Source organism: Prionailurus bengalensis, chromosome C2 (genome assembly GCF_016509475.1).
Source record: "Prionailurus bengalensis isolate Pbe53 chromosome C2, Fcat_Pben_1.1_paternal_pri, whole genome shotgun sequence".
Taxonomy (NCBI): Eukaryota; Metazoa; Chordata; class Mammalia; order Carnivora; family Felidae; genus Prionailurus; species Prionailurus bengalensis.
Window position 1 is genome coordinate 11,030,881 of NC_057350.1, and position 24,593 is coordinate 11,055,473.

At 50.1% G+C, this 24,593-nt stretch overlaps 2 protein-coding genes across 12 annotated transcripts; one reads left to right on the top strand and one right to left on the bottom strand.

Moving 5' to 3' along the window:
• Window positions 1-230: 230 nt before the first annotated feature.
• Window positions 231-22,754, bottom strand: SMIM11 (small integral membrane protein 11). Of its 11 annotated transcripts, none has more exons than XM_043593655.1 (6): window positions 22,542-22,728; window positions 21,232-21,282; window positions 19,495-19,577; window positions 19,227-19,321; window positions 18,765-18,867; window positions 231-1,963 (listed from the first exon to the last, which is right to left on the bottom strand). In XM_043593655.1, the coding sequence occupies exons 1-5, from the start codon at window positions 22,667-22,669 to the stop codon at window positions 18,853-18,855; spliced, it is 372 nt and encodes a 123-aa protein (XP_043449590.1). In that variant the 5' UTR covers window positions 22,670-22,728; the 3' UTR covers window positions 231-1,963; window positions 18,765-18,852. The 11 variants fall into 11 exon arrangements, with proteins under 11 accessions (XP_043449590.1, XP_043449589.1, XP_043449597.1 ...); XM_043593654.1 differs by lacking the exon at window positions 231-1,963 and adding an exon at window positions 10,482-10,664 and having other exon boundaries at window positions 22,542-22,715; XM_043593662.1 differs by lacking the exons at window positions 231-1,963; window positions 21,232-21,282 and adding exons at window positions 10,482-10,664; window positions 13,356-13,526 and having other exon boundaries at window positions 22,542-22,671.
• Window positions 1,620-2,375, top strand: CC2H21orf140 (chromosome C2 C21orf140 homolog). The gene has a single exon (XM_043593652.1). The coding sequence runs from the start codon at window positions 1,620-1,622 to the stop codon at window positions 2,373-2,375; it is 756 nt and encodes a 251-aa protein (XP_043449587.1).
• Window positions 22,755-24,593: the final 1,839 nt, after the last annotated feature.

The window sequence follows — 24,593 nt, forward strand, 5'->3', positions numbered from 1 at the left end:
GTGTTTCTCATATCCATAACCAAACACTGGATGAAAAAAGCAAAGAATTGTCTTGGAATCGACCTCATTGCTTTATATAGTGCTCTCACACTGCTGTTCCAGGGCACAAGGTACCTTGGGACAGGGGAGAGAGAGGGTGGCTGAACAGGGTGACTCTGGGACCACCACTATTTCAGCCACAGCAGCCACATTCCTGTTCCACATATTTGGCATTCCTATCAAATTTGGTCTGAAAAACAGTCCCCACTTTTTTTTTTTTTTGGAAAAATCCAAAGAGAAAATGGTCACAGGCTCATTACCAACCCAAACTCCCTGATCCTGGTTTCTGAGAGGCTGTCCAGAGAGCACACGCTTCGTGTCAACTTTACTAGGCTGGCATAATCTTACTGTCTAGGGTTGCCTAAGCTTGAGTCCCAAGAAAACCCTGGTGGAAGAGAAACACTCATCTGTTCAACAACTGAGTGAAGGACCTGACCAATCATCTCGTCCACATTGTCATTTGAGGGAATCTATTTTGCACATTTAGGAAACATCTTTAGCTCTAAGGAAGGGAACAAGAAAACACAAAGGCAGTTGAAGAGGCCGCTAGAATTTAAAGCAAAGTGTCCTTTTGCCTTGAGTGTATAAAATTAAAAGTGCTTTCCAGATGGGTTACTGAATTCACTCAAGAACCGGCAGCCAATGAAAGATAGGCTTGCAGACTGACTCTTTTGTACTATTTGCCAGACCTTCCTCTTCCACCTGTGAACTCCATGCATATGCAGACTTAACCCACACACACGGGCAGGTCTCACTGGACGTGTCATGGCTGTACCCCTGGCTCCTGACACAATGCCCGGTGCTTAGTAGGTGCTCAATAAATACATTTGGAATGGATGAATGAATGTAAATATTCCTCTTTGTCCTCATGAACCCATCGGAAAGGCGTCATCAATTTGGCTCATCACCGTTAAAGGACTGTCGTGGTTAGGATTGTGTCCCTCCGTCCCGCAAATTATGTGTCAAAGCCCTAACCATCCCCAGTACCTCAGAATGTGACTATGTTTGGAAAGAGGGTCTTTAAAGAGGTGATTAAAATAAAATGAGGTCATATGGGTGGGTCCTAATCCAACATAAAGAAATCATAAAGATCATAAAGAAATTAGGCCAGAGACATGCACGCATGCAGAAGAAAGGCCATGTGAGGACACAGTGAGACAGTGGCCATCTACCAGCCCCGGAGAGAGACCTCAGCGGAAACCAAACCTGCTGACACTTTGATCTTGGACCTCCAGCCTCCGGGAACATGAGAAAGTAACTTTGTTGGTTAAGCCGGCCAGTCTTTGGTGTGTTGTTACAACAGCTCTAGCGAACTCCTACGATTGCCAATCTCTGCCCCAGACCATGGCAGAAGCGATGTCAAAGAAACATTTTTTCGTGGTTCGCCCTTCCCATTCCCATATCATATAAGCCAGAAGAAAATTGTTCTCAGTATGTGTTTCGTGGTGCTTTGAAATCCACAGTGTATCTGTGTGACTGGCCTCGCTGTAAGAAAGCCCTTTGTGAGGTCATCATGTCACTCTTGGCAAAGCTGCACCGATGGAGACATGCAGGCGTTTAAAAACACTTGAGAAGACACCATGCCTCACTTTGCAAACCCTCTTTTAAGAAACATCATTACCAGAAATCCATTCGATAACATCAAGAGGAAGCGATGCCTCCAATATTTGAAAACGCTGAAAACACTGCAAAATGATGGATTTAAGACCATATATTTTGGAGAAACCAATATTGCCGAGAGTCTTGTCGCCGGAGAAGATTTCGGTGACGGGTGTTTCACGCAGACTCCAACTTGGTGTATCGTGCATGCTGGTGGTAGTCAAGGATGGGTGCCTTGGAAGTACCGGACGTTCCTTAGAGATGAGGTATGCATCAAACAGGAAGACAGCCTCTTCTCTGAGTTCTGTGATGTGGCGAGGAAGGCCTACGGGAAGTGCGCCATTGTGGTCAAAGAGAGAAGGCAGCAAGACAAGAAGAAGCCAGAGGAAGACAAAGAGCCAGAGGCCCAGATCCATGCCCCATCGGTCATTAACCTAAAGAGCCTTGTGTGTTGCCCGGAGGTAGCCAAGTCCCGTGGCCACGAACTACTCTCTCTGCCTTCCCTTTACAATTACCTAAACCCTTTAGACTCAGCCTGGTCTTCTTTGAAATGGTTTATCATCAATAACAGAAAGGAGTTTTGCTTTCAGTACATTGACAGTGTCTATTCTTACCAGTACATACTTGTCAGAGATTTAATTAGCAAAGGGATCGAAAGGATAAACCCAAGCAAATGGAAAACACTAACCAACAAAGTGCGGAGATGGGAAAACTACTATCTCGGTCAATTTTCTTAAGGGTGATTCCTCTAACAAGCGGTTGGGACCATGCTACGGGCAGTCTTTACCAACTCTGCTGGGCTCGACTCGGGACCCCTGCAGCCAAAGATACTTCAACAATGACCTCACAGGGCTGCTGTGAGGACTGAGGTTTCTAAGGGCGTTGGCCAAGTGCTGTAGGTTTACTGGAGGTTCCATTAAAGCTTGTTGGTGAATTAGGGATCTCGACTCCCATCTTGTTAAGGCCATCTTGAGGGCTGGTCAGTGGGAGGATTACAACTAACTCAGCCCAAAGGAGCTTGATGGGGAGCAGGGGTGGTCAGAGCTAAAGGTTGTGTGGTCGAAACTTTTAGGTCAGAAAGAAAAAGAACCAAGTGTGTGGTCACAAAAGGGTTGAAATAGTGTGCCAACCAGCTTGAGCCACCAAAATAATCTACAGGGAACCAGTTTGCCATCGGTAGGAGATGTGGTCCAGACAGTGGCTAAACAGGCTTTTTGCTTCCCGTTGCTCGAAAAAAAGGTGTCGGAGGTTGAGTGAGAGACAAGGAGGTTCCAAGGAGGTGAAAACCCATCCAGATGCTCCAAGGTAAGTTGGTGGTTCCATGAAGCACCTGGAAAGCTGTACCAGGGACTGATTCAGCTAGGAGTTGGTGGGTGAACAGGTGAAGTGAACAGGAGGCTGTGGAACCCGTTAATCCAAGAATCCTCCAAGAATCAAGAGATCATGTAACTTGCTCTGGGGTGGAGGAGTGAAGGTTTAAATGAAGAGTTCACGGGCACCTGGGTGGCTCAGTCGGTTAAGCATCCGACCTCAGCTCAGGTCATGATCTCATGGGTCCTGTGTTCAAGCCCCGCGTCAGGGTCCGTGCTGACAGCTCGGAGCCTGGAACCTTCTTTGGATTCTGTGTCTCCCTCTCTCTCTGCCAACTGCCCTGCTCGTGCTCTCTCTCTCTTTCTCTCAAAAATAAACATAAAAAAATTTTTAAAATTCAAATCCAAAGATCATGCGCACAGCCATTATTCACACTGCCTCTCTACTACTGGGCATTCATTTAATCCCATAATGACCCCATCAGGTAGGTTCTACCATTTCCCCACTTTGCAGGTGAGGAGACGGAGATGTTTTGAAGTCAGAGTCTAAAGCCCACATGCCTAACCACCATATTTGGCTTTGTTCCCGGAGTATTTGGCGTTTTTTTCCCTCCCACAACATGGCGACACCAGGCGACACCAGCTGACAAAGCAGCCGCCTCCAAGTGGACACCCACAACAAACAGATATTTCAACACAAAATTGAGCAAGAGGCAGAATGCCTTGCAAAAACACATTATTTTGCAGTGAGAGGGGAAAAATGGAAGACTTTTAAGGTTCTCAAACAAGAGAAACCAACAGACGCTATTTTTGTTTGAATACCACAATGATCTAATAAGATGAGTTTGGGGTCCTCTTCCCTTGAGACCTGGTTTCATCATTAGGAAGGCACTTAGGGGAAAGAGACGTCAGTATAACCAGAGAGATCAAAAGGACCCCCTTTAATGTGCAACTTAGTTACATAATCCTGGATGCATAATTAAGAAATGCTGCGTAATACTAAGCGTGGAAACTTCCAGCAGAAAGTCATGGAAAGTACGCTGGGCTTTGAGAGTCGGATAGACCTAGGTGGAATCTCAAGTTTCCAGCTTATGAACCGGGGGACTTTGGACAAGTTACTTCACTTCCCTGAGGCTCAGTTAACTCATTAGTAAATTAGGGTTGAGGGCTTTAAAACTCTTAGCGCAAGCCATGTCTGGCTCCTCCTGAGTGCCCCATAAACTGAAGCTCCTGTTATTATAGTCCAAGCTGCGGGCCAGCAAGGATGCCCACGGTTAGACCGGATGTTGCTGACCTCATTTCCTTTTCACTCTTCGGGGAAAATTCCTGCTGCTTTTCATCACCAGGGCATAATGAGAGTAGACGCATCTGAAGATACTTTGATCAAAGGCACTTTGTTCTCTGGCATTTCTTTTAAGACCATCTGTGATAGGTTAGGCAGCTGATGGTAATAAGAGGTTTCTTCTGATGGGGAGGACAGGGAGGATGGTGAGCATAGCCAGGACTCTTCGAGACCAATCATGTGCTACGCCTGAATGAAACAAACAGTTAAGGTAACGAGGCACAGCAACCCTGCGTGTGTGGACGAGTCCTCTGGAAGAGACTTCATGAGGTCAGTGGAGCTGCTGTCTGGCTAAGAGGTTGGCTGGTGAGGTACCCCTTCCTCTTCGGCCCTCACCGTCACCCACAAGCACATCCCCGCTCTGTCTCCATGGACCATGGTGACTCCCAAGGAGGTGGTGTGTTGGAACGGTCCGTCCTAAAATGAGCCCACAAGCAAATAGGCAAATGGAGCTGGAGCCCAGTGGATCCTGCCTTGTCCACTTGAGGAAGGTCCAAGGCCTATCCAGGAGGTGCAGACTCCTTCTATGTGTGATCGTTTTAGACATACAAACCATTTTCACGTACTTGACCTCAGTTTAGACGGTCACCCTATATATAGGCAGGGCAGTGATCCTTAAGCTCATCTGCCCATGAAGACAAGTCCAGGCGGTAACTGACACCCTTGGGGGCACGGACACCTGTAGTGACAGGAAGGTCAGGCAGGATCCACGTCTTCTCAAGTGACCTTCGCGCCCGTCTCTAGCAGGCTTCGTGGGTTGGTTAGGATTAGGTCATGCTGTGAGTAGTGGAGACCTAACCCACAGAGATTTAACAGAGAAGGCACCCCGGGGAGCTCCTGGGTGGCTCAGTCAGTTAAGTGTCTGGCTCTTGATTTTGGCTCAGGTCATGATCTCCCGGTTCATGGGATCGAGCTCTGCACTGGGCTCTGTGCTGGCAGCACGGAGCCTGCTTGGGATTCTCTCTCTCCCTGTCTCTCTCTCTCTCTCTCTGCTCCTCCCTTGCTCAGGCATTCTCTCTCCTCTCTCTCTCTCTCAAAAAATAAATAAACACAAAACAAATTTTTTTTAAAAGAAGGTACCCCACCTCCACCACAGAAAAATCGAGAAGTGCCAAGGTGGCAGCTCAGGGCTAATACGATGGATCCACGGTCATCAAGAACCCAGAGTCCTTCCACTGTCCTAACATGGTTCCATCCTCATTGTCCCAAACGGCTGCGGAACAAGCCACTGCATCAGCATTCCAGAGGCGGGAGGCGGGGGGCGGTGGGGGAGCACTGACAGGTCACACATCTGCACCCCCAGCCTGGCGCCTTCATTCTGGACTCCCCCGGTGGGGTCTCCAGGCTCCTCGCAGGGAAGGGGAAGGCTTGGGGACACTTTGCCCCGCTCTGACTTCGCCACTCCAGGACCTTCCCTCTGGCCTCCCACCCACACCCCGGGGGGGCCTGAAACCACCAGAGCCTTTGTTTAGGGAGCAGCTCTCCGTCTGGGCGGATCCATCTGACCCCTGGCAGGTGCACCGGGGTGGGGAACAGAACGGGGCAGGCCGGCCCTTCCTCCTTGCTTTAGACTCTTGCTGGTTCCATCTGGTACCCTCAGAGTAAGTGGTTAAAGGCTTAACTGTTCCACTTGGAGCCTGTTGCCTCGATCAGCTACTCGGACGGCTGGCAGCTCAGCCCCCTCTCCCAGCTCAGCTGAGCCGTTGGAGCCCCCAAAGCAGGGAGACACCACAGAGGCCACGGGGGAACAGGGAGGAGGGTGCCTCCGTCCGAGGGGAGAAGGCAGAGGGAGAAGGGATTGTGGAGTCTGGCCCCTCACGGGCAAGACACAGGGGGCTCTCCCCGCTGCACGCAGCACCCCTCCCACGTTGGGAGCAGAAGGCCTTGTGCCAAGCCGGAGGGGAAACTGAGGCCACCGCCCTGGCTTCCGAGGCCTTCAGTGCCTGGTCCCCAGATGACCCCCCTCCTCGGGCCCTCCCTGCTTCCTCACACAGCCGGTCCCCCTTCCTCTGTCTCCTTCAGCCCTGATGGAGCTCAAGCTTCCCCCTTTCAGAAAAACTTTTCCGTCAATCCTGCCTTCCCCCGAGGCTACCGAGGTTCCTCGCCCCTCCCGGGAGGTACTCAGCCTGCTGCAAAGTTGGGGATCACAGGACAATTCTACAGTTTTCAAGGTCTCAGCTCGCTATGTTTTCAGGTGAGCTACCTCCAGCTTTAATTCAATGGGGCAAGCTGTGAATCTGGAAAAAGTACAATCAGTACACAAGAGAGAGTCCCAAACATCTGGAAACACAAGGAAAATATTGAGCCAATTATTTGAAAACTAGCCAGTTGTTTGTAACTAACATGTTCAGAAATGTTTTTGGGGCGCTTGGGTGGTTCAGTCAGTTAAGTGTCCGACTTCGGCTCAGGTCATGATCTCACAGTTCGTGGGTTGGAGCCCCGCATCGGGCTCTGCAGAGCCCGATGCGGGGCTCGAACTCATGAAACCGTGAGATCATGACCTGAGCCAAAACCAAGAGTTGGAAGCTTAACCGACTGAGCCACCCAGGCGCCCCTCTAATATATTTTTTAAAGATTTTATTTTTAATTTAATTTAATTATTCTTATTTTTTAAATGCTTATTTATTTTTGAGAGAGAGAGAGAAAGATGGAGTGTGAGTCGGGGAGGGGCAGAGAGAGAGGGAGACGCAGAATTGGAAGCAGCCTCCAGGTTCTGAGCTGTCAGCACAGAGCCCAATGCAGGGCTCGAACCCACGAACCTGAGATCATGACCTGAGCCGAAGTCGAACGCTTAACTGACTGAGCCCCCCAGGCGCCCCAGGAATCTGCATTTGAAACTGCCTCTCATGTGTGCTCACGTTGGAGAACCCATCCTGCATTCTTGTTTCCCTCCAGACTCTCTCCATTATCTCCCGGCTTCGCTCCCACACAGGGGCGACCGGGGACTGGCGCCCAAGAGGCGATGTTGAGGAACATCCACGTGATCAAGTCAGGCGAGACGCCCTGCTATCAAGGCCCAGGCATCTAGAAACCATCAGGACTAGGGCACCCGGGGGTCCGATGAAGTCAGCAGAGCGTCCCAGTTCGTCTCAGGTCGTGATTTCCCAGTTCCTGAGTTCGAGCCCCGCATCCGGCTCGTTGCTGTCAGTGCAGAGCCCGCTTTGCATCCTCTGTCCCCCTCTGCCCTCTCCCCACTTGTGCTGTCTCAAAAATAAATATTAAAGAGAGAGAGAGAGAGAGTGATCATCGAGACTGAATCATTTAGGCAGCTATGTTTCCCCAGAGATGAGAATTTGGATACTTTTCGGGGAAGAGGTAATGCTTTTTAACACACTCAAGATATTTTCGTTTGAACTATTCAGTTCCTGAAATACATCATATATGTCTCTGCCTCTCTGCCTCGATAAGCAAAGTAATTGAACCTTTTCTTAGTGACTAAGGTCATCCTTGTGAACATAAAGTCATAACGTGCGGTGGTCCCGGTGTGGGGCTGTCGGCCACTGTGCCGTCTGGCACTAGGTGATGGTACAGTGACTTCTCAGGCTCGGTCCGCTTCACAAAGACCACCTCTTTCGTGCCGAGGCATTTCTCCTGCTAACAGCCTTTTCATTTCTGCTTCCGATATGTTATCAGCTTGAAACCAATAGAGAGGGGTTAGGACAAGTCTAATAAGATTAAATGGGATCTGTGTAAGGGGTCCCGGAGCTCCCCTGGGGGGAGAGAATAGGTTTCAGTTTTCGCTCTCAGAAACCTCTTCTGGCTGCCCGGGGGTGGTCTTCTTGTGGATCCACTCACGGTTAAGGTCGGAGAGCTGCTGGATCGCGGCAGACCGGCTGGGGTCCTGGTTGTGGGCTGCACCGATCTCTCTGTCCACCTACATTCATCCACGCATAGCCTGCATCCCGCCAATTATTTAAACTCAAACAATACATCTACCGACTTCGTGTGTGGTTAATGGTTTAAGCAGTTCAATCCTTAGGTCACCCTCTACCAAATTTTCCAAGATAACCCCATGTTCCACAAATTCCCCAGTTTTCAGTCCCCTAGGAAAGCACCTGTTTAAAATAAACGTGGATCATCTGGTTGGGCAGATTGACTCTCCAGGAAAAGGTTACAGCTCCTCTCCTAGGATTGACGAGGCAGGCAGCAGGGGGTGCAGGTGGGAGTAAAGGTACCCAGAGGTACCCCGTGTGCTGGAAGCCAGGGATGCCCTAGACCTGCAGAGAGGGAAGGAAGCAGAGACAGAGTTCCCAGGCCAGGGTGGGTGGGTCGCCTGCCAGGCTGGAGAGGGCACCGTGACAAAGGCAGGAGGGTTGGCCGTGGCCCAGGGTCAGTTCTGGACCCCACCTGAGGAACTCGGGGAACGTGGGGACCAGGGCGCAGAAATCCTAGGGCATTCCACTTCTGTTCTGGGTCTGTTCATGCTCCACGAGACCCAGGCCACATGGACTCTGGGGATCTGTAGCTTGTTGGGTCAGAATCAATTCTGTACCTAGAATTTGATCCTATGTCAATTCTGCTTCCTAAATTGTGGCTAAGAGCATCCAGTAACCACAGTAAAATTTAAGAACGATAGAATTCCTTTTACCCCTCTGGTTTAAAATTCGAAGTTCTGTCAATCTGGGCCAGAGTGGGCTGGACACGCATTAATACACAGTTGCTCCTTGAATGCAGGGGTTAAGGATGCCAATCCCCTACGTAGTCAAAAATTCACCTGTATTCTTCGTAAAACTTAATAGCCTATCGTTGACCAAAAAGTCTTACTGATGGACGTAAACAGTTGATTAACACGTCTGTTGTGTATGTATTATACAATGGGTTCTTTTCTCTTCATCTTTCATATCAGCTCTTATTCTGCAAATGGTTACATGTCATTTCTGACCATGCATTTTAAAAATGGTGTCTTCCCATTTTATTTTTGAATAATTTATTGTCAAGTTAGCTGATATACAGTGTATACAGTGTAGTCTTGGCTTAGGGAGTAGATTCCTAGGATTCATCTCTTACATACGACACCCAGTGCTCATCCCAACAAGTGCCCTCCTTAATGCCCGTCTCCCATTTTCCCCGTCCCCCCACCCCCCCCACCCCCATCAACCCTCAGCGTGTTCTCTGTGTGTAAGAGTCTCTTATGGTTTGCCTCCCTCTCTGTAGCTTAATTTTCACTGGAGGGCATTCTGCTAAGTGAAGTAAGTCAGAGAAAGACAAATATCGTATGATTCCACTCACATGTGCAATCCGAGAAACTTAACAGAAGACCATGGGGAAGGGAAGGAAAAATATAATGTGTTCTTCAAGCAAGCTAGGGAAAAAAACCCGTTAAAACCAGAAGCAAAATACATTGACGGCACTGTATTTATGGAAAAAACCCACTTACAAGTGGAGCCCTGTGGTTCCAACCTCCGTGGCTCAAGGGTCCATCACACACTCATGCCAATGTTCCACGTGGCCACCAGCAACGGGACCAAACCTTCCCCCAGATGTACGGCTGTGGTTACTGCTTTCTCATCCCTGATCCGCTCTCTAATCGAGGGAAGTGAGACGTCGTGAATCTTTCTGCAGAGATCTCTGTCCGTGAGGTGCTGAGTCGAAAAATCTTAGTACCGCTTCTCTCAAACCTGAAAGTCTCCCCGGCTCATCCCTCCCCTTCGTCTCTTATCGCAAATCCCAACAAGCACACGGGGTGGGGGTGGGGGTGGGGGGGGAGAGGACCGAGTACACCCCGCTCTTCTAACTCTGTCACAGCAGGACTCGGGGACGCGAGTTCTTCCTAGCCTCCCGCCCAGTGTGGCCGATGGGTCTCACCCTGCAGCCCTCCCCACGAGGACCCTCCTGGGTCAGCAGAGGCGCCAACGTGGCTTGGGCAAGTGGGGTGCGGCCTCCCTCCACCCCAACAATGGAAACACGGCCGGAGACGGGCCGGAGCAGGGCAGCGTGCGGGAGGGCAGCACAGCAGAGGGCCGGAGAGCCGGGGAGGACGCGTGGCCGAGGCTCCCACCCCCGGAGCAGACGCCACTTCTCCCTCCTGGGTCAAGAGCACCTGCGATCCCAAGAAAGGCCGGGAGGGGTGCAGGTTGGCAAAACTCCCTCCCCTCACAACGCCGGGCGGGGGGTGGGGGGCGGGGGTGGGGGGCGGTGTGTGTCTGCGTGAGACAGAAATGCTCTGGCTTATTCCAGAGACGGAGACAACGTTTTTACAAAGGTATTTTATTTCAGTAAACAAAATACTGGTTCTTTCAAGGGCATAAAAAAATGCATACAATTTTAAGTTAAACCTATAGGTTGGGAGTCTATCCTCCGACACCCCATTCGGTAAGGGTCTCCGCTTCCTTCTCAGCTGGGGTCCACTCAGGCTGACATTTAAATCGCAAACTCTAGAAAGGAAGACGAAAAGGGTGGGTATGAAATGTCTGATTGAACACTGACGGAGGTTTGACCGGCTCAGCGCCGACCCTGGCGCTCAGCCGGTTCAACGTAACAAAGAGAAACCACCGCAAGTTTATCTATTAAAAGAATGTTATTTTCAACATTCCGGTTTTCTGCCCTGGTTTAAAAGCAGGTTCGAGGCTGGCAGGAAAATGAAGCGTCAGTCTCGCGGCAGCCCCTGAGCCCCGAGGCCTCTGCGGGTGCCGGTGGGAGGGAGGTGCTCGTGGCCCCACATCCCATCTTTCCTTCTTCTTCTTGGTCTAACGCAAAATGAGGGCTCTGGGGGCGCCGGGGTGGCTCAGTCGGCTCAGGTCTCACGGTCTGTGAGTTCGAGTCCCGCGTCGGGCTCCGTGCTGACAGCTCGGAGCCTGGAGCCTGCTTCGGATTCTGGGTCTCCCTCTCTCTCTGCCCCTCCCCCTGCTCGTGCTCTGTCTCTCTTGCTCTCAAAAATAAATAAAACATAGAAAAAAAAAAAATTAGACTCTGCCTGAGACAGAAATTCAACCTACCACACATTTCCAAGAGAACTGCCCTCCCTTGATGGTTTTAATTTCGCAATGCTCCCTCTTTCCTCACCCCAGTGCCCACTCCTGGGTTTCAGCCAGTAAAACACCATTTCCAAAAAAACCAAGGTTCTGGCCAGGGACGGCGTGGGGGGCAATGACAGAGGAGGGGATTCTGGGCCCGGGGTGAGGACCGGAGAGCTGCTGTGCTTCACAGTCTCTCAGTGCACGTCCCTGCACTCGGGAAGGTGATGCGGCCGGGGTGAGGCCCGGCTGACCTGGGTTCAATCCTGACTCTGCTCTTCATGCGGCAGAGGGCCAGCCCTTTCTCAGTCTGAACAGGCCCCGCAGAGCTGTCAGCTGAAGCGATAAACCGGCCAGCTGAGAAATGCTGAGCAAAATGCTAGCCACACAACAGACATTCAGTAAGTGTTGCTACGATCACTAGTCGTGTGCCATTAACCTCCACAGGTCCAAACTTTTTTCTTTTAACATTTATTTATTTATAGTAAGAGAGAGAGAGAGAGAGAGAGAGAGAGGGCGGGGGTGGGGCAGAGAGAGAGGGAGACCCAGAATCCGAAGCAGGCTCCAGGATCCGAGCTGTCAGCACAGAGCCCGATGCAGGGCTTGAACTCACGGAGTGCGAGATTGTGACCTGAGCTGAAGGCTGACCCTTAACCGACAGAGCCACCCAGGCGCCCCTACACCTCCACAGGCCTAAAGATCCTCTACGGGAGGCACCTGGGCGGCACAACTGGTTAAGCATCCGAGGCTGACTTTTGCTCAGGTCATGATTTCACAGTTTGTGGGATCGAGCCCCGTGTTAGGCTCTGTGCTGACAGCTCGGAGCCTGCTTGGGAGTCTCTCTCTCCCTCTTTTTCTCTGCCCCTCTCCTGCTCTCTCTCTCTCTCTCAAAATAAATAAATCAACATTAAAAAAGGTTTTAAAAAATCCTCTATGGGAATTCCTATTTACGGAAGCATGGGATCTCCGGGTGGAGGGGGGTTAGGAGATCGCTGGCCTAGTGGCTCCTAGAGCGACATGTTGCTGAAAGGGCTGTGTTAAGAATCCCCCAGTGCATGTTAACTAACTAAAATTTAAATAAAAAATACACCTACGTATGTTAAGAAAGAAAAAAAAGAAAGAAGAATCCCTTAATGGTTTTTCAAAAGAACAGATGTCTACACCCACGTAATGGAATCTCTCGGGGGTTGGGGCCTGGAAATCTGCACTTTCAACAATTCTGATCAGTAGCCAAGTTTGGGGACCGCTGATCTAGAAACGCCTGCCACCGTAGTTGAATCCTCAAATTTTCAGAGCAGCACAGAATTCAACCTGATAAATGGAAGAAATCAGATCACACACCAGAACTAAGGGAGGTGCTGATCATCGTCTGTTCACTCTGTGGTGGGGGTTTCAGAACTACGTCCTGGTGCCTTAACTCAACAGATGTGCTCTGGGCACCTCTTGGGTGCTGTCACAGGCCCAGGGCTACCGCGACGAGTAAGACTTCACGCTTACGGGAAGAGGTTGTTGGGAAGGACCCTCTGGGACTAACAAGCCAAGGCCAAGGGGCCAGAAAGTCTCTCACGGTCCAGGAGTGGCCTGCAGAAGTGTGGGGAGTGAGCACTGGAGGGGCAAGAACACATCGGGAAGGGATTTCTATGCCATTCCTGGGAGTCAGGCTTTCTCCTGAAGATCGAGCAGGGTTTGTTCATCTTAGGTATGGGCGTGGGTCTCCACAGACCTGTGACCCCACCTCCTCCCCGCCCCCGTCTGCAATTTGATGGGCAACTGTAGGTGTTTCTACTATGCGTGCTTCTGCTGGGAGAAGGTCCACGGCTCTCAGGAAACTCTCAAGAGTTCTGCGACCCAACACCTGCTCAGCCCCACTGCCCGGATAAGGGAGCAGCGCCCAGGCTTCGAGCAGAGGCGGGCACAACCTAGCTCATCTGCACCCAGGGTGCAGGGGGCCGGGATCTGCACACCTCCCCTCCCACAGATGCCCCCCATCAGACGGCAGGTGGGTCTCACGCGGCCTTCAGCCTGGAGGGAGGAGGGGTTCTCTGACCCCCACGTCTGTGCCTCGGCCCACCCCGGCCCGCTGTAAATTTTGCACGAGCAAAGTCCCCATACCTTTGATTTTTCCCTCTAGTTATCTTTCTTCTCTGACTGCTTCTTTTTCTCAGCTTCCAGTTTTGCTTCTAATCTTTTCCGTTGGTAGATTTTGACTCCAGCAAATGCCAGGCAGAGAATTAAGGTTTTTGCTGCCAAGATATACAGCAGCAAGGGCACGTGTTCAAGGACCTTAAAGAAGAAAGCAAGCATTCTAGATGTACTATGATTGAGAAGGAACGTTTCTGTTACATTCCCTCGTTTAGCAAACCCTTACCGCACACCTATCACGTAACAGGCACTAGGCCAGCTGCTGGGGCTACGCAGGCGACCAGGACAGACGCGGTCTAGTTTTCCCTCCGCCCTCCACCGCCCCCTTGCTGCTGGCTTCGTGCGCGAACCACCCACGGGCCGCAGACGTAACTGTGGTCTCCCACGACTGGACCAGGCCCTGGGCCGGTCACCCCGGCCCCTGCTGCCCAGGAGGCACTGTGGTCCAGTGAAAGCAGCCGGAGCTGGGCGGGGGGGGGGGGGGGGGGTGCAGGGGGGCCTGGGCTATAGCTCTGCTCTGCCACCGACTGACCACGAGACCTGGGTCAGGCACTTGACTTCTAAGCTTCTGCCTCCTCAAGGGAGGTGGGCCAGACCCCGTCTCTAGATTCTCCGATCCTAGGAGGCTACGATTTCCTCTTGGTTGTAGCTACTCATCAGCGTCGGCGCTTCAATAAATATAAAAATACAGTAAAATTCAAAACATGAAAACTGAGCTACTCATTAACTGTTCCCATAGTTTCCGGTTAGAGGGTAAATTCTGACCCATGGGCCACAATGGCGTCCGGGGAATAACGATGGATTTGAATTACTGTCTGTACTAGTAGGTACGTTATGATGTTAGTGCACATAGAGCAACAGTATCTCAAGGGAAATACTATACTTGTTTCATAAACACGGTTAGCGTGACCTGAATGATAATTGTGAGCTTTTCGCGTTGAGTAAAACTTCCTTCCCGAATAAAGGTGTGCTTTAGTTGAGTGATCACTTATTCTAGAGGATTAATTAGGGAGGATTTATTCCAGTGAAATCAGTAAACTGCCAAACATAACTTATTATACGCAATTCCCATATAAGGAGGTCCTACTAGATTCTACTACAGGAAGCACATTTGTCTCTCCTTCTAACAGAATGAGTCCGTGAAAACTTTAGCTAGCCGGGAACAATAGGCTCACAGAGCGGGAGGGCTGGGAGGGATTTTAAGCACGACTTAAGTCTACCACTCGTGTGCCTTACAAACAAGGAGAGTGAAGCTCATGGTCGGGGAGAGGCCTGCGTCACACAGCCGATTCACGATGAGGCCAGAGTCAGAATGAAACGTTCTAACCTCGATGCCAGTCTTCTTTCCCCTGCTTCCCGAGTTTCAAGGAAACGGACTTAATGAAATCATAAATTACGTACATATGTGTTCACACAATTTTATTACAATTCTTTAGGCTTAGACGTAGATATAGATTTCACATTTAGAAGTCGTGGCATCAGTGAGGCCTACAGGGAGCTCACTGGGCACTACAAGCCTCCCCTACAGGTTCCTCCCATAGCAGGCGGGCTCCTGGCTCCTGTCCCTGGGAGGCAGACAGACTGTCCTAATTTTATGGCTGAGAAAGTGTAAAGTCTGGAACGGTGAGGGTCTGACCGAGCTCAGACAGCTCCAAAACCTGAACTCTCTTTATCACTACACTGTAAGATGCATCATCCGCTCCCCACGCTCACCAATTTTACTATTAAATTATACAAACAAACGATGTCTGGGCTACTGAAATCACTACCTCTGAAATTATTTAACAGGCTACTTACGGATATTTGAGGATGACGGCAAGGTGGTACAGCGGGAAGAGAACAGACATCCAAAGGAGGAATCCAAATATTTCAATTGTTTTAATTTAACCAGAACAGTCAGAACCCAAGAACACTGAGCAGCTGGGTAACGGTTTCCAAGCACAAAGTCATTTTCACAGCAAAGAATAAATACAACATACGCACTGAGAAAGACCACTCGAGCAACAGTGGAAAAAACTGAAAACCTTGCAAAAGTGAAAGTTTTCATCGTGACAAATATAAGCAGCTTGGAACGCGGATCTTCCTCACTCAGACTGAGAGCTAACCTCCCCTACCTGCCCCCAGGAGCCCTCTAATTCCTGTATTTTCTTGAAGGTTCTCAGTCAAGATGAGGCTGGACGCCACGCTTACAAACCAGCTACGAAAGAAAAAAAGCGTTAAATGTGCTTTTATTTTACCTCCTTGGCGGCAAAAATCAAGCAGTTCAGAGGCGGAAACCCCCTTTTATGTTCATGGGGTTGATCTAGGCCAACAGAGCACTAATCCACATGGGAAAGTCACCCCTCCAGTTCTCCCCATCTCCACGGCTGAGCCCGTGGAGTCCTACTATGACGGAGCCCACATCACAGCCCACGGTTCCCTGTGATCTAAACATCAAACGGCTTTACCAGTGACGGGAAACGTAGAGCTCAACGGGAAGTTAGGAAATACACTGAATTGGGAATGCATCAACAAATGGACAGAGGCAAGTGGTGTGGGTACCTACTTTCTTTCTAAAGGTAGTGGAGAGGAGGCAGCGCGAGGCAGGGGTTTCAGGACCGGGAAGGGGGGCAGAGAGGCGGCAGCAGAGGTCAGGGGCTCCCCTTCTCCAGGCTTAAAGCAAAGGGTTTCAGGGCTGCACTCCTGCCCGTCTGGGGGACTGAGCTTCAGTTGTGCTAAATGTCTGCCTTTGATTTCTTTCTAACAAACCCCTCATTTTATTTAACTTTTTTAGAGTTTATTTTGAGGGAGGGGGATGGTCAGAGAGAGAGAGGGAGAGAGAACCCCAAGCAGACTCCACACTCCATGAAGAGCCCAACGCAGGGCTCGACCTCACGAACCATGAGATCGTAACCTGAGTCAAAATCAAGAGTCAGCCTCTTTAACCAACTGAGCCGCCCAGGCTCTCCCTGTCTCGGTCTCAAAACCAACCAACCTTCAAGGGGGTAAGTGAATAAAATATTGTGGGAGTGGGCGAGATCTATGCCAATTTTTAAAAATTTTTTAGGTCTATTTACTTATTTTGAGAGAGAGAGAGAAAGTAGGAGTGGGAGAGGGGCAGCAAGAGAGGAGAGGGTGAGAATCCCAAGCAAGTTCTGCACGGAGAGCAGCGGGCCCAACGCGAGGCTCGAGCTCACGTACTCAGAGATCACGACCTGAGCCGAAGTCGGACGCTTAACCGACTGAGCCACCCAGGCGCCCCATACCAATTTTTTAAAATAAATCCCCAAATCTTGTGTAATGAGAGTGGCTCATTTTTTGAATAATTAGCAAATACTGTCGCTAATGCGCAGTATTGACTGTCACTGATGCCACAGGCCCCCTGAGCCAGAAAGGGAAGCCGACAGGATGTACCGTGGGCTACATAATCCTGCTGCCTTCCAGGGCTTCATGCAGTCAGGGTGCAAAGAGAGGCCACTTCTTCCCGACAGTACAGGGAAGGGCCCCCTCTTAAACATGAGGTGGTTCCCAGGCAGCCACAGAGCTATGTGTCTGCTCGAAGTTGGAAAGGTTTGGGCAGATTCTGTCCCTGACATAAGAAAGAACGCCTTCTGTCACCAGCAGGATTGGCCTGGGTGGTCAAGTGGGTTGTCCATCATTCTATGATTAAAAACGTTCTCTGCGCCCTGCCTTAGACCAGTGGTAGCCCCAGACGAAGTGATCAGGAACTTTGGCGGGTGTGTGTTTTAACACCGTCTGTGTTTTAACAAGTCCTCAGCAAGCCTTCAGTAACAGTTACTGCCTCTTGTCCCCGCTGACTGTGGCCACCACAGAGAGGACAGGCCCTTCCCTAAATCCCACCCCACGCCGTTTTCTGCTTCTTCCCCTTGTATCTCCTTGCTGCCTCGTCTTTCCTTCCCAGCCTTTCCACGGTGAGTTCTGGAATCCCAATATTTGCTAAACAAACGCTCCAACATTTTCAACCCCCTCCAGAAGTCCTCACTCTGCCCCTTAAATTCAACCAGGTTTGTCCTGGAGAAAAGTCCCCATGGTCCGTCCTCCTGCATGGTCCCCCTCAAACCTTTGCCCCAAAGAGCTGGGGAAGCAGAGGGGTTCTCTATCTCCTAGCCCCCCACCCCGGTCCTGCTTCCACACCCTCCCAGGGAGCCTTGCAATGGAAAGCTGGTGGATGTTTTGAACAAGCAAATGCTCATAATTGCAAAAATACACAGTGAGATCCTAAGTTTGAAAATACACACGCTACCCTTACAAATATGGACAAAACACTGGAAGAAGACACACCAAAATTGTTAACAGTAGCCATCTCTAGACGGTGAAGACAACACGGTTTTTGCCGGATATCATACTTTCAAAGAATCTACAATATGATCTATTTTAGTGGCTGGTCTCTAAACCAACAGCTACCACACCCCACCCACTTTGGGGATTTGGTGCGATGATTCTCCTTCCCTCTGTAAAACCTGCTGGCCGCTGCCCACAGCCCGCTGAATGCCCAGCAGGAGTCTGCCCTTGGCCCTGTGCTCTCATCTGCTGAATCTGTTCTGCAGAGGACAGCTATGTTTATTCCCCAACTAGTTGAAGTTGTACTTGATGTTATCGTAGGTAATTTTTCTAAACACAACACTTAGTGAAATATGGCTATATTGTATAAAGAAAAACCTTGTTTCCATGAGAAGTAAAGCAAACGCTTTCAATGCATTTTTGAGTTTGAGTTGAAAAAAAACAAAAACAGTGCTGTTGGCAACACAAATGTAAAAGATTAGGGAAGACGACATAAAAATCTGGAAAGATTTTGTATGAAGGTTGTTTCATAACATATTAACCCACTTGAAAGAAACCAAAATGTGAAACTGTAGGTAAAACTTTACAGGCATGGTTTTTGCAAGAAAAGTGAGGCAGATCTGAAGTCAGTGTAACCCCGCTCAAAGAAAGGGCCTAACCCCCCTCCAAAAGTCTGGTGATTAAATGAACTTTTATATGTTTTAACTTAAAATTAAATATTAAATAGTATTATGATTCCTGCTTTAATTCATTGTTTCTTTTTAATCAACCCACCTCTACAGCACTGTTACTCTCAATTTAAAAAAAAAAAGGTTTTTTTTTTAATGTTTATTTTTGGGGGGAGAGAGAGAGAGAGGGAGCGCATGAGCGGGGGAGGGGCAGAGAGAGGGAGACACAGAATCTGAAGCAGGCTCCAGGCTCCGAGCTGTCAGCACAGAGCCCGACACGGGGTTCAAACTCACGAGCTGCAACATCATGACCTGAGCTGAAATCGGATGCTTAACCAACTGAGCCACCCTGGTGTCCCCTACTCTCACTTTTTACAATGAGGAGAAAGAAAAAACCAAGCCACAACGTATAAATTCAAAGCATACTCACCTTCCAGTTCATGCTGGGCCAATTGCGAAGTCACTCCTGGTCGACGTGGGCCTGCTCAGACAAGCACATGGAGAGAGGAACTGGGAGGTCAGGTCTTGCTGTTCTGGGGGGGAGAGAAGAAACAGGTCACTTTGGGTTTTCCAGATCAGTCCACCTTAGGAAGCCTTCCCTTTGATGGAGAGAAAGGGCACATGAGCAAAGATAGCAAGCCCCACCGAGAGGAGGGTTCGGGGGGGCCCGTAGCAGGGGACCCAGAGCCTGGTGGAAAGCAGATGGCCCGGCTCAGGGAGGAAGACAGGCTTGGCTCTTGATGAGCAGAAAGGTCTCCGTGGCTGTTTTTTGCCGGGGCTGGGGGCACAGCCCCGAGCAGCGGTGGCAGTGTTGTGCCTGAGGGGACAGGTGCTCCCCCCCGCCCCGCCACGCATCTGTGGACAGAAGAGCTCCCAAGTCTTCTCCACCCACCTCCTGTCCTGAGCAAAGAGCTGGCCGGCGGATGAGTGCCTCTCTTTTTTCAAGTCCTCTGAGTGTTAAGCTCATCTTGGTTTTTAAAAAAATATCTGGAGGGGAGTAAATGATACGGAAAAAAACTGTCCTCAGGAAGTAATTCCTATCTAGAATCTCATCTAAAATGTGAGGAAGCAGCAGGAAATGACAGGTCAGGGGACACAGCTGGAGCACAGCGTCTGCTCCAAGGCCTTGTATGTCATTATTCTTATGCTACGGCACGTACCCCAAGAGTCAGAAGACTTGAGTTCTGGATGAAGAACCCACGCACTCTGGTAAGTGACTTCCCTCCCGGGGCCTTGGTCCCATCTGTAAATGAAAAAAGGGGGCGTCAACCAGGTGGGCTCTAGGGCCCTGACTTTTTTCTGAAATTTGGCAACTTACAGTATACTCAGAGCTTCACGTCACTGTGCCCGTGCTGTGCAAACTCATTTAGTTTTCACACGAGCCCCGGAGAGAGATTTATTGTTCCGGGTCAGAGATGAGGCAACAAAGTTTATGTAACGCGTCCAGGGTCGCACAGGGACTAGGATTTGAACCCATCCAATGTGGCTCCAGAGTCTTACCCTGATATAGGCAGAAAGCTTTGCAAATTCAAAAATCATGGGGATGCTTGCCTTTAAATGTACTTAGAATGGAGAAAAGGCACAAGAAAAGGTCAGGCCTTTAGAATGGGGACACTAAAACGAACTTCGGGGAAAGTGTTTTATTAAAACTTTTACTTACAAAAGCATGTAAGTATAGAAAATTCATACCTCATCGATTCAAGGTCATAGTACCTGGAAAACAGGCTGGTGGTTGGCACAAGATAACCGAGTTTTCCCCATGACTTCTTTCAAAGCCAGATAAGTTCATGATAGGAACGTACACCATCAATCTCTTTAAATGGGATGACGTGATTGAAGGTGCTCGTTTTCTTCATGGATAAATGGCCTGTTTGTCCTCAAGTAGCAGGAGATTCTGACTTGCACTGGGGAAACACGTTCCTATGACCTGTTGCTAGAATTTTCACTTTCAGTAATCTCTGATAATCTCAGGGCTTAGCCATGTTGTAATTGAACAATGTTTAAGGTTATGTAAATTTTATTTTTACAGCTCTTGCTCTAACGGAGTTGTGTACAAATACAGTAGGTAAGTTTGGCTGTTCTTTATTTTCTGCGGTCATATTAATGTAATTAATTACAAGAATTAATGTAAGAATTAATGGATTAATGTAAGATGCATTAATGGATTAATGTAAGATATTGATTCCCAAGGTCAAGGGCAACAAATAGGTCCAAAAAGCTTATGAGAGGAAATGAAAAAGAACACCCCATGGGGTGCCTGGCTGGCTCACTTGGTAAAGCATGTGACTCTTGATCTCGGAATTGTGAGTTAGAGCCTCACACTGGGTGTGGGGATCATTTAAGGAAATTAATTAAAAAAAAAAAAAAAAGAGTGTTGACTTAAAAAAAGAACACCCAATGGTCTGGCCCTCTGGCAACCAAATATTACATTTACTACTGGTGTGACCTTGGACCACTCACTTGGCCTCTCTGAGCCCCGCATCTCTCATTTGTAAATTCTTCAGAGATCGGATTATAAACACTAAGCACAATGTTCAGTCCATGGAACACATTTCAATAAATATCAACCATTAGTGTTATGATAAATATCTCTCCTTATGCTAATGGACATGCCAAGCTTAAGAACCATAAACAAGAGGCAACCAGGGCAAAATGCAATCAACCCAAGATAGCAGGGACCAAGAGAACTGGAGAGCTGGACTCTATTCTTGGTGGCACCAATGGCAGGCATGTGACCCGGCGCAAGCCATTAACCTCTCTGAACCAAAATGTTCTCATTTTAAAAATCGGAATCCAAGGAACAACTCTGCAACTCTGGAATTCGTGAAGTCCCCATTTTCTCGGATATCACACAATCTGACTATGAAAATTTACTGGCAGTTGCCTCGGCTTCATACCTAGGGTGATGAAATTCCAGCTCTTTAGAAGGAAACATATTTAAAGTCAACCTGCAAAAAAAAAGTAGTGGGAGTGATGCAGTGAGCGGGTGGGAGACAAGAGGGCTGATCAATCCAGCTCCTTCCTACCTGCTGCCTCCAAATGAGAACTTTCCTCTTCTCCCTTCAATCGCATGCTCTAACTCTAACTTTCGTAGCACCTGGCAGGACTTCAGCAAATGAGAACTGAGACAGCTAAAAATATCCGCAGGCTATTAGCTCCACTGCCATATGTATGTCTGATGCAATATTAGCCACAGAAGGCAGCTGGTATCTGAGGGCTGAACTGCAGAAGCCAACAAGGCGTGCACACTGTTGAGGCATAAAGACTGTGAAGGGCAGGAGGTTTTAGACTTCCCCCGGAACTAGGCACCATTCAAGCTAACTTAAATCTGAAAAACAACAGTGGCTCAGATAGAAGCCTTTGCTTCTATCATTTTTTTTTTTTTTCCCTTTGCCAGATTTATCCTAAAAACCAGAAAAGCTCTCCGTTTATTCAGGTTAGGACAATGAAAGCCATCTGGACAAAATGCTGTCCAGAATCTACGTTTTCTTCTTGGCACACCTAACAAACTCCAGGGTGGTCAGTCTCCTGCTATCTACGCTCATTCCGGCCGCTAATTAGGCCGTGTCAGAACGTTTCGGAACATGTTCGCATTCCCGGTCTCTGCCCTTTTCACCCCAGCTCTTCACCCAATCATTAGAAGTTGGGTGGTGCGAGGAGGAGGGAGCTGCCGATGAACCCTGGCATCACTCCGTCGACCTCTGAGCCCCACTACCGGGTCACCTGCGGTTCCCAGGGCCAGAGAGGCTGGATCTCGGCTCCTCCATAACCGACCCTTGGGGAGTAACACCTAACCCGCTGAGACCCGGGGATGAGGGCCAACGGCGGCCGTTGCTTCCCCCACCCATCCACATAACAGGGTGTCCGGAATATTCGCTCATCCGTCCAAACCCTCCGTCCAGAACAACTCTGGGGACCCCGTCCGGACCTCGTGCCAGCCTACACACAGCGCCCCCGGCGCCGGATCCGCGGATAACGCGGCGCCGGGACGACCGAGCCAGGCCGGGGCGCTCCGCGGGTGGGGCCGCGGCGGCCGTCACCCTCCCGGTCCCCACCCGGGAAGCCGGCGCCGCGCGGCAGGGGGGCCGGCTGGCGGGCATCCCTGACAGAACAGCAAACGCGGGGCCGACCACCGGACTCCCCAGCGCCCCCCAAAAGCTGTCGGGCTTCGGGTCAGGATCCCGCTGGCCGGGTGTCACCCACTTACAGCTCCAGGCCGCGGAGGCTCCTGCGCCGGGGCCTGCACAGGAACGGTCCCTCGCTCAAGGCGGCGGGGAGACTACACGTCCCGACATGCACCGCTCCGCGCGCCGGCGCAATGGACCCGGGCCGCATTCGCGGGCGTACGCCCGGTACGCAGGCGCAGTGGGACGCTCCGCACCGGACTGCTGGGGGCTGCGCAGGGGTCAGGGGTCACGATTGGCACGGCCGGACACGGTGCTCCGGGACCCGGCGCGTTCCCGTTGTGACCTCACCGGAGCTGGGGGAGGTCGACGGCCGCAGGGCTGGGCGTCCCCCTTCCTCTGGATACTACCCGCTGCTGTCTGCGACTGAGGATCCTTGGGTCCCCAGAGGTTTCCAAATATAGCGTTCATCTCTGACAAAATGCGTGCATTTTCCTTTGGGAGAGCGGTAGCCCGGGTACCGGGGTCCCAGCTTCCTTCGTTCACCAGACGCGAAGTACGCGCTCGGGCACGCTCAGCCCCGGCCCCGCGGGAGCGCGCAAGCCGGACCCCAAATAAATGCAAGGGTGACCCCAGGGATGGTGCACGGAGCTCTTTCTCCGTGCTCGGCTCAGCCTTCTGTGGATTAAGGAGACGAGCAAGGGGAGAGTAAGCGGCTGGCGCAAGAACAACACCCGCGAACTGCAGGGACAGAATTTAGATTCGAACCCAGGAGGAGGTCTGACTGCAAATCCCATTATGACATTTTGTGGTGATGACGCACAAGGTGTTAGGCCTGCAGAGGACAAGGACAGAGTGAGGGGTGGAGGGTTTGGTTCGGCTGACCAGCGAAGTTTTCCTATAGAAAGTAACAAAACTAGCTTTGTTCTGAGCACGGTGAGGCTTCTTGTCTCGCTGAAGTCTCGTAACGAGCCGATAACCGGACATCATACAACTAATTCGCAGATGAGGAAAGGGACGCACAGAGAGATTAATTTGTCCAGGGTCTTAAAGCCCGCAAATGCCGGAGCTGGGACCCTGACTCTCAGTAGTCTGGATGTAGACCGTAGGGGCAGCAACTCCCATGGGCTCGTTTTCAAACCACTTCTGAACTCTTGGAAGAAGTTAAGAGGCGCTCAGGTCATAAATGGAGCCAGGAATCCAAGCAGCTGGAGCTCTAACAGCGAACGGGGTAGAAAAGAAAAACAAGTTGTTTGAAGGGGCATCTTTAGTTGCCGAGTTGAAAGTGGAAAGCCTAGGATTTGGGGGATTAATGTCGAAGTGGCAAACAGGCAAGTTGTTCCAACAGCTCTCTACCCAACATGCTTCTGAAGATTGGGCATTTCGCCCATCCCCCCAAAGGAACGCTGGCCGATAGCCATCTATGTCACCAGCTGTCCTTTCAGTGATGATAATAAAATGCACTTTCTTCCAGAAATCTAAATTCCCTCAATTTGGTTTCCTGTGTCAAAGATGAAGCCAGACACATGAAGGATAGACTTCCTTCAGTAACTATTGCAACAGAGAAGAGGGTCCAGTATGAACCAAAGTCAACTTGGATTTACGGAGTGGGAACTGGGCACCTTAGGGGGAGAGTGGGGGAGTGGGGTCAGTTGAGCAGAATCGGGGGAAGTGGAAATTTACAAAAACCAGGGCATTAGAGGGTCTGACTTGACTTACCTGAAAGAGAAGCTTCTGTCTTTATGACCAGAGAGAGTGGTGCACGTTAGAGCAAGGTAGCCACTGGGTGGGAAGGGTTCCCTCCTTGAGTGTTGGCGTTTCAAAGAGACGAGGCAGTGCTGGCTGGTGAAAGATTTGTATCTCAAAGCAGGAGAGAAAAGATTTCTAATTCCACGTATTCTAACTGCTCTCAGAGGGGATTCAGGGAGCTGATCTGCCAATCTCCAGGTTTGGGCTGGAACCAGCAGTGAATTTTCCCAGCAGCCTGTTGAGTTTTCTCAGGCAGACACTCTAAATGGAGCTGGGGTCCTCTTAGGGGTGAGGCCTTGAGCTGTTAGAAGCTGTGCTAGTGTTTGTTCAAGTCTCTTAGGGTGAAGAGGGGGACGAAATCACTTGTACCAAGTCTCTACAGTATT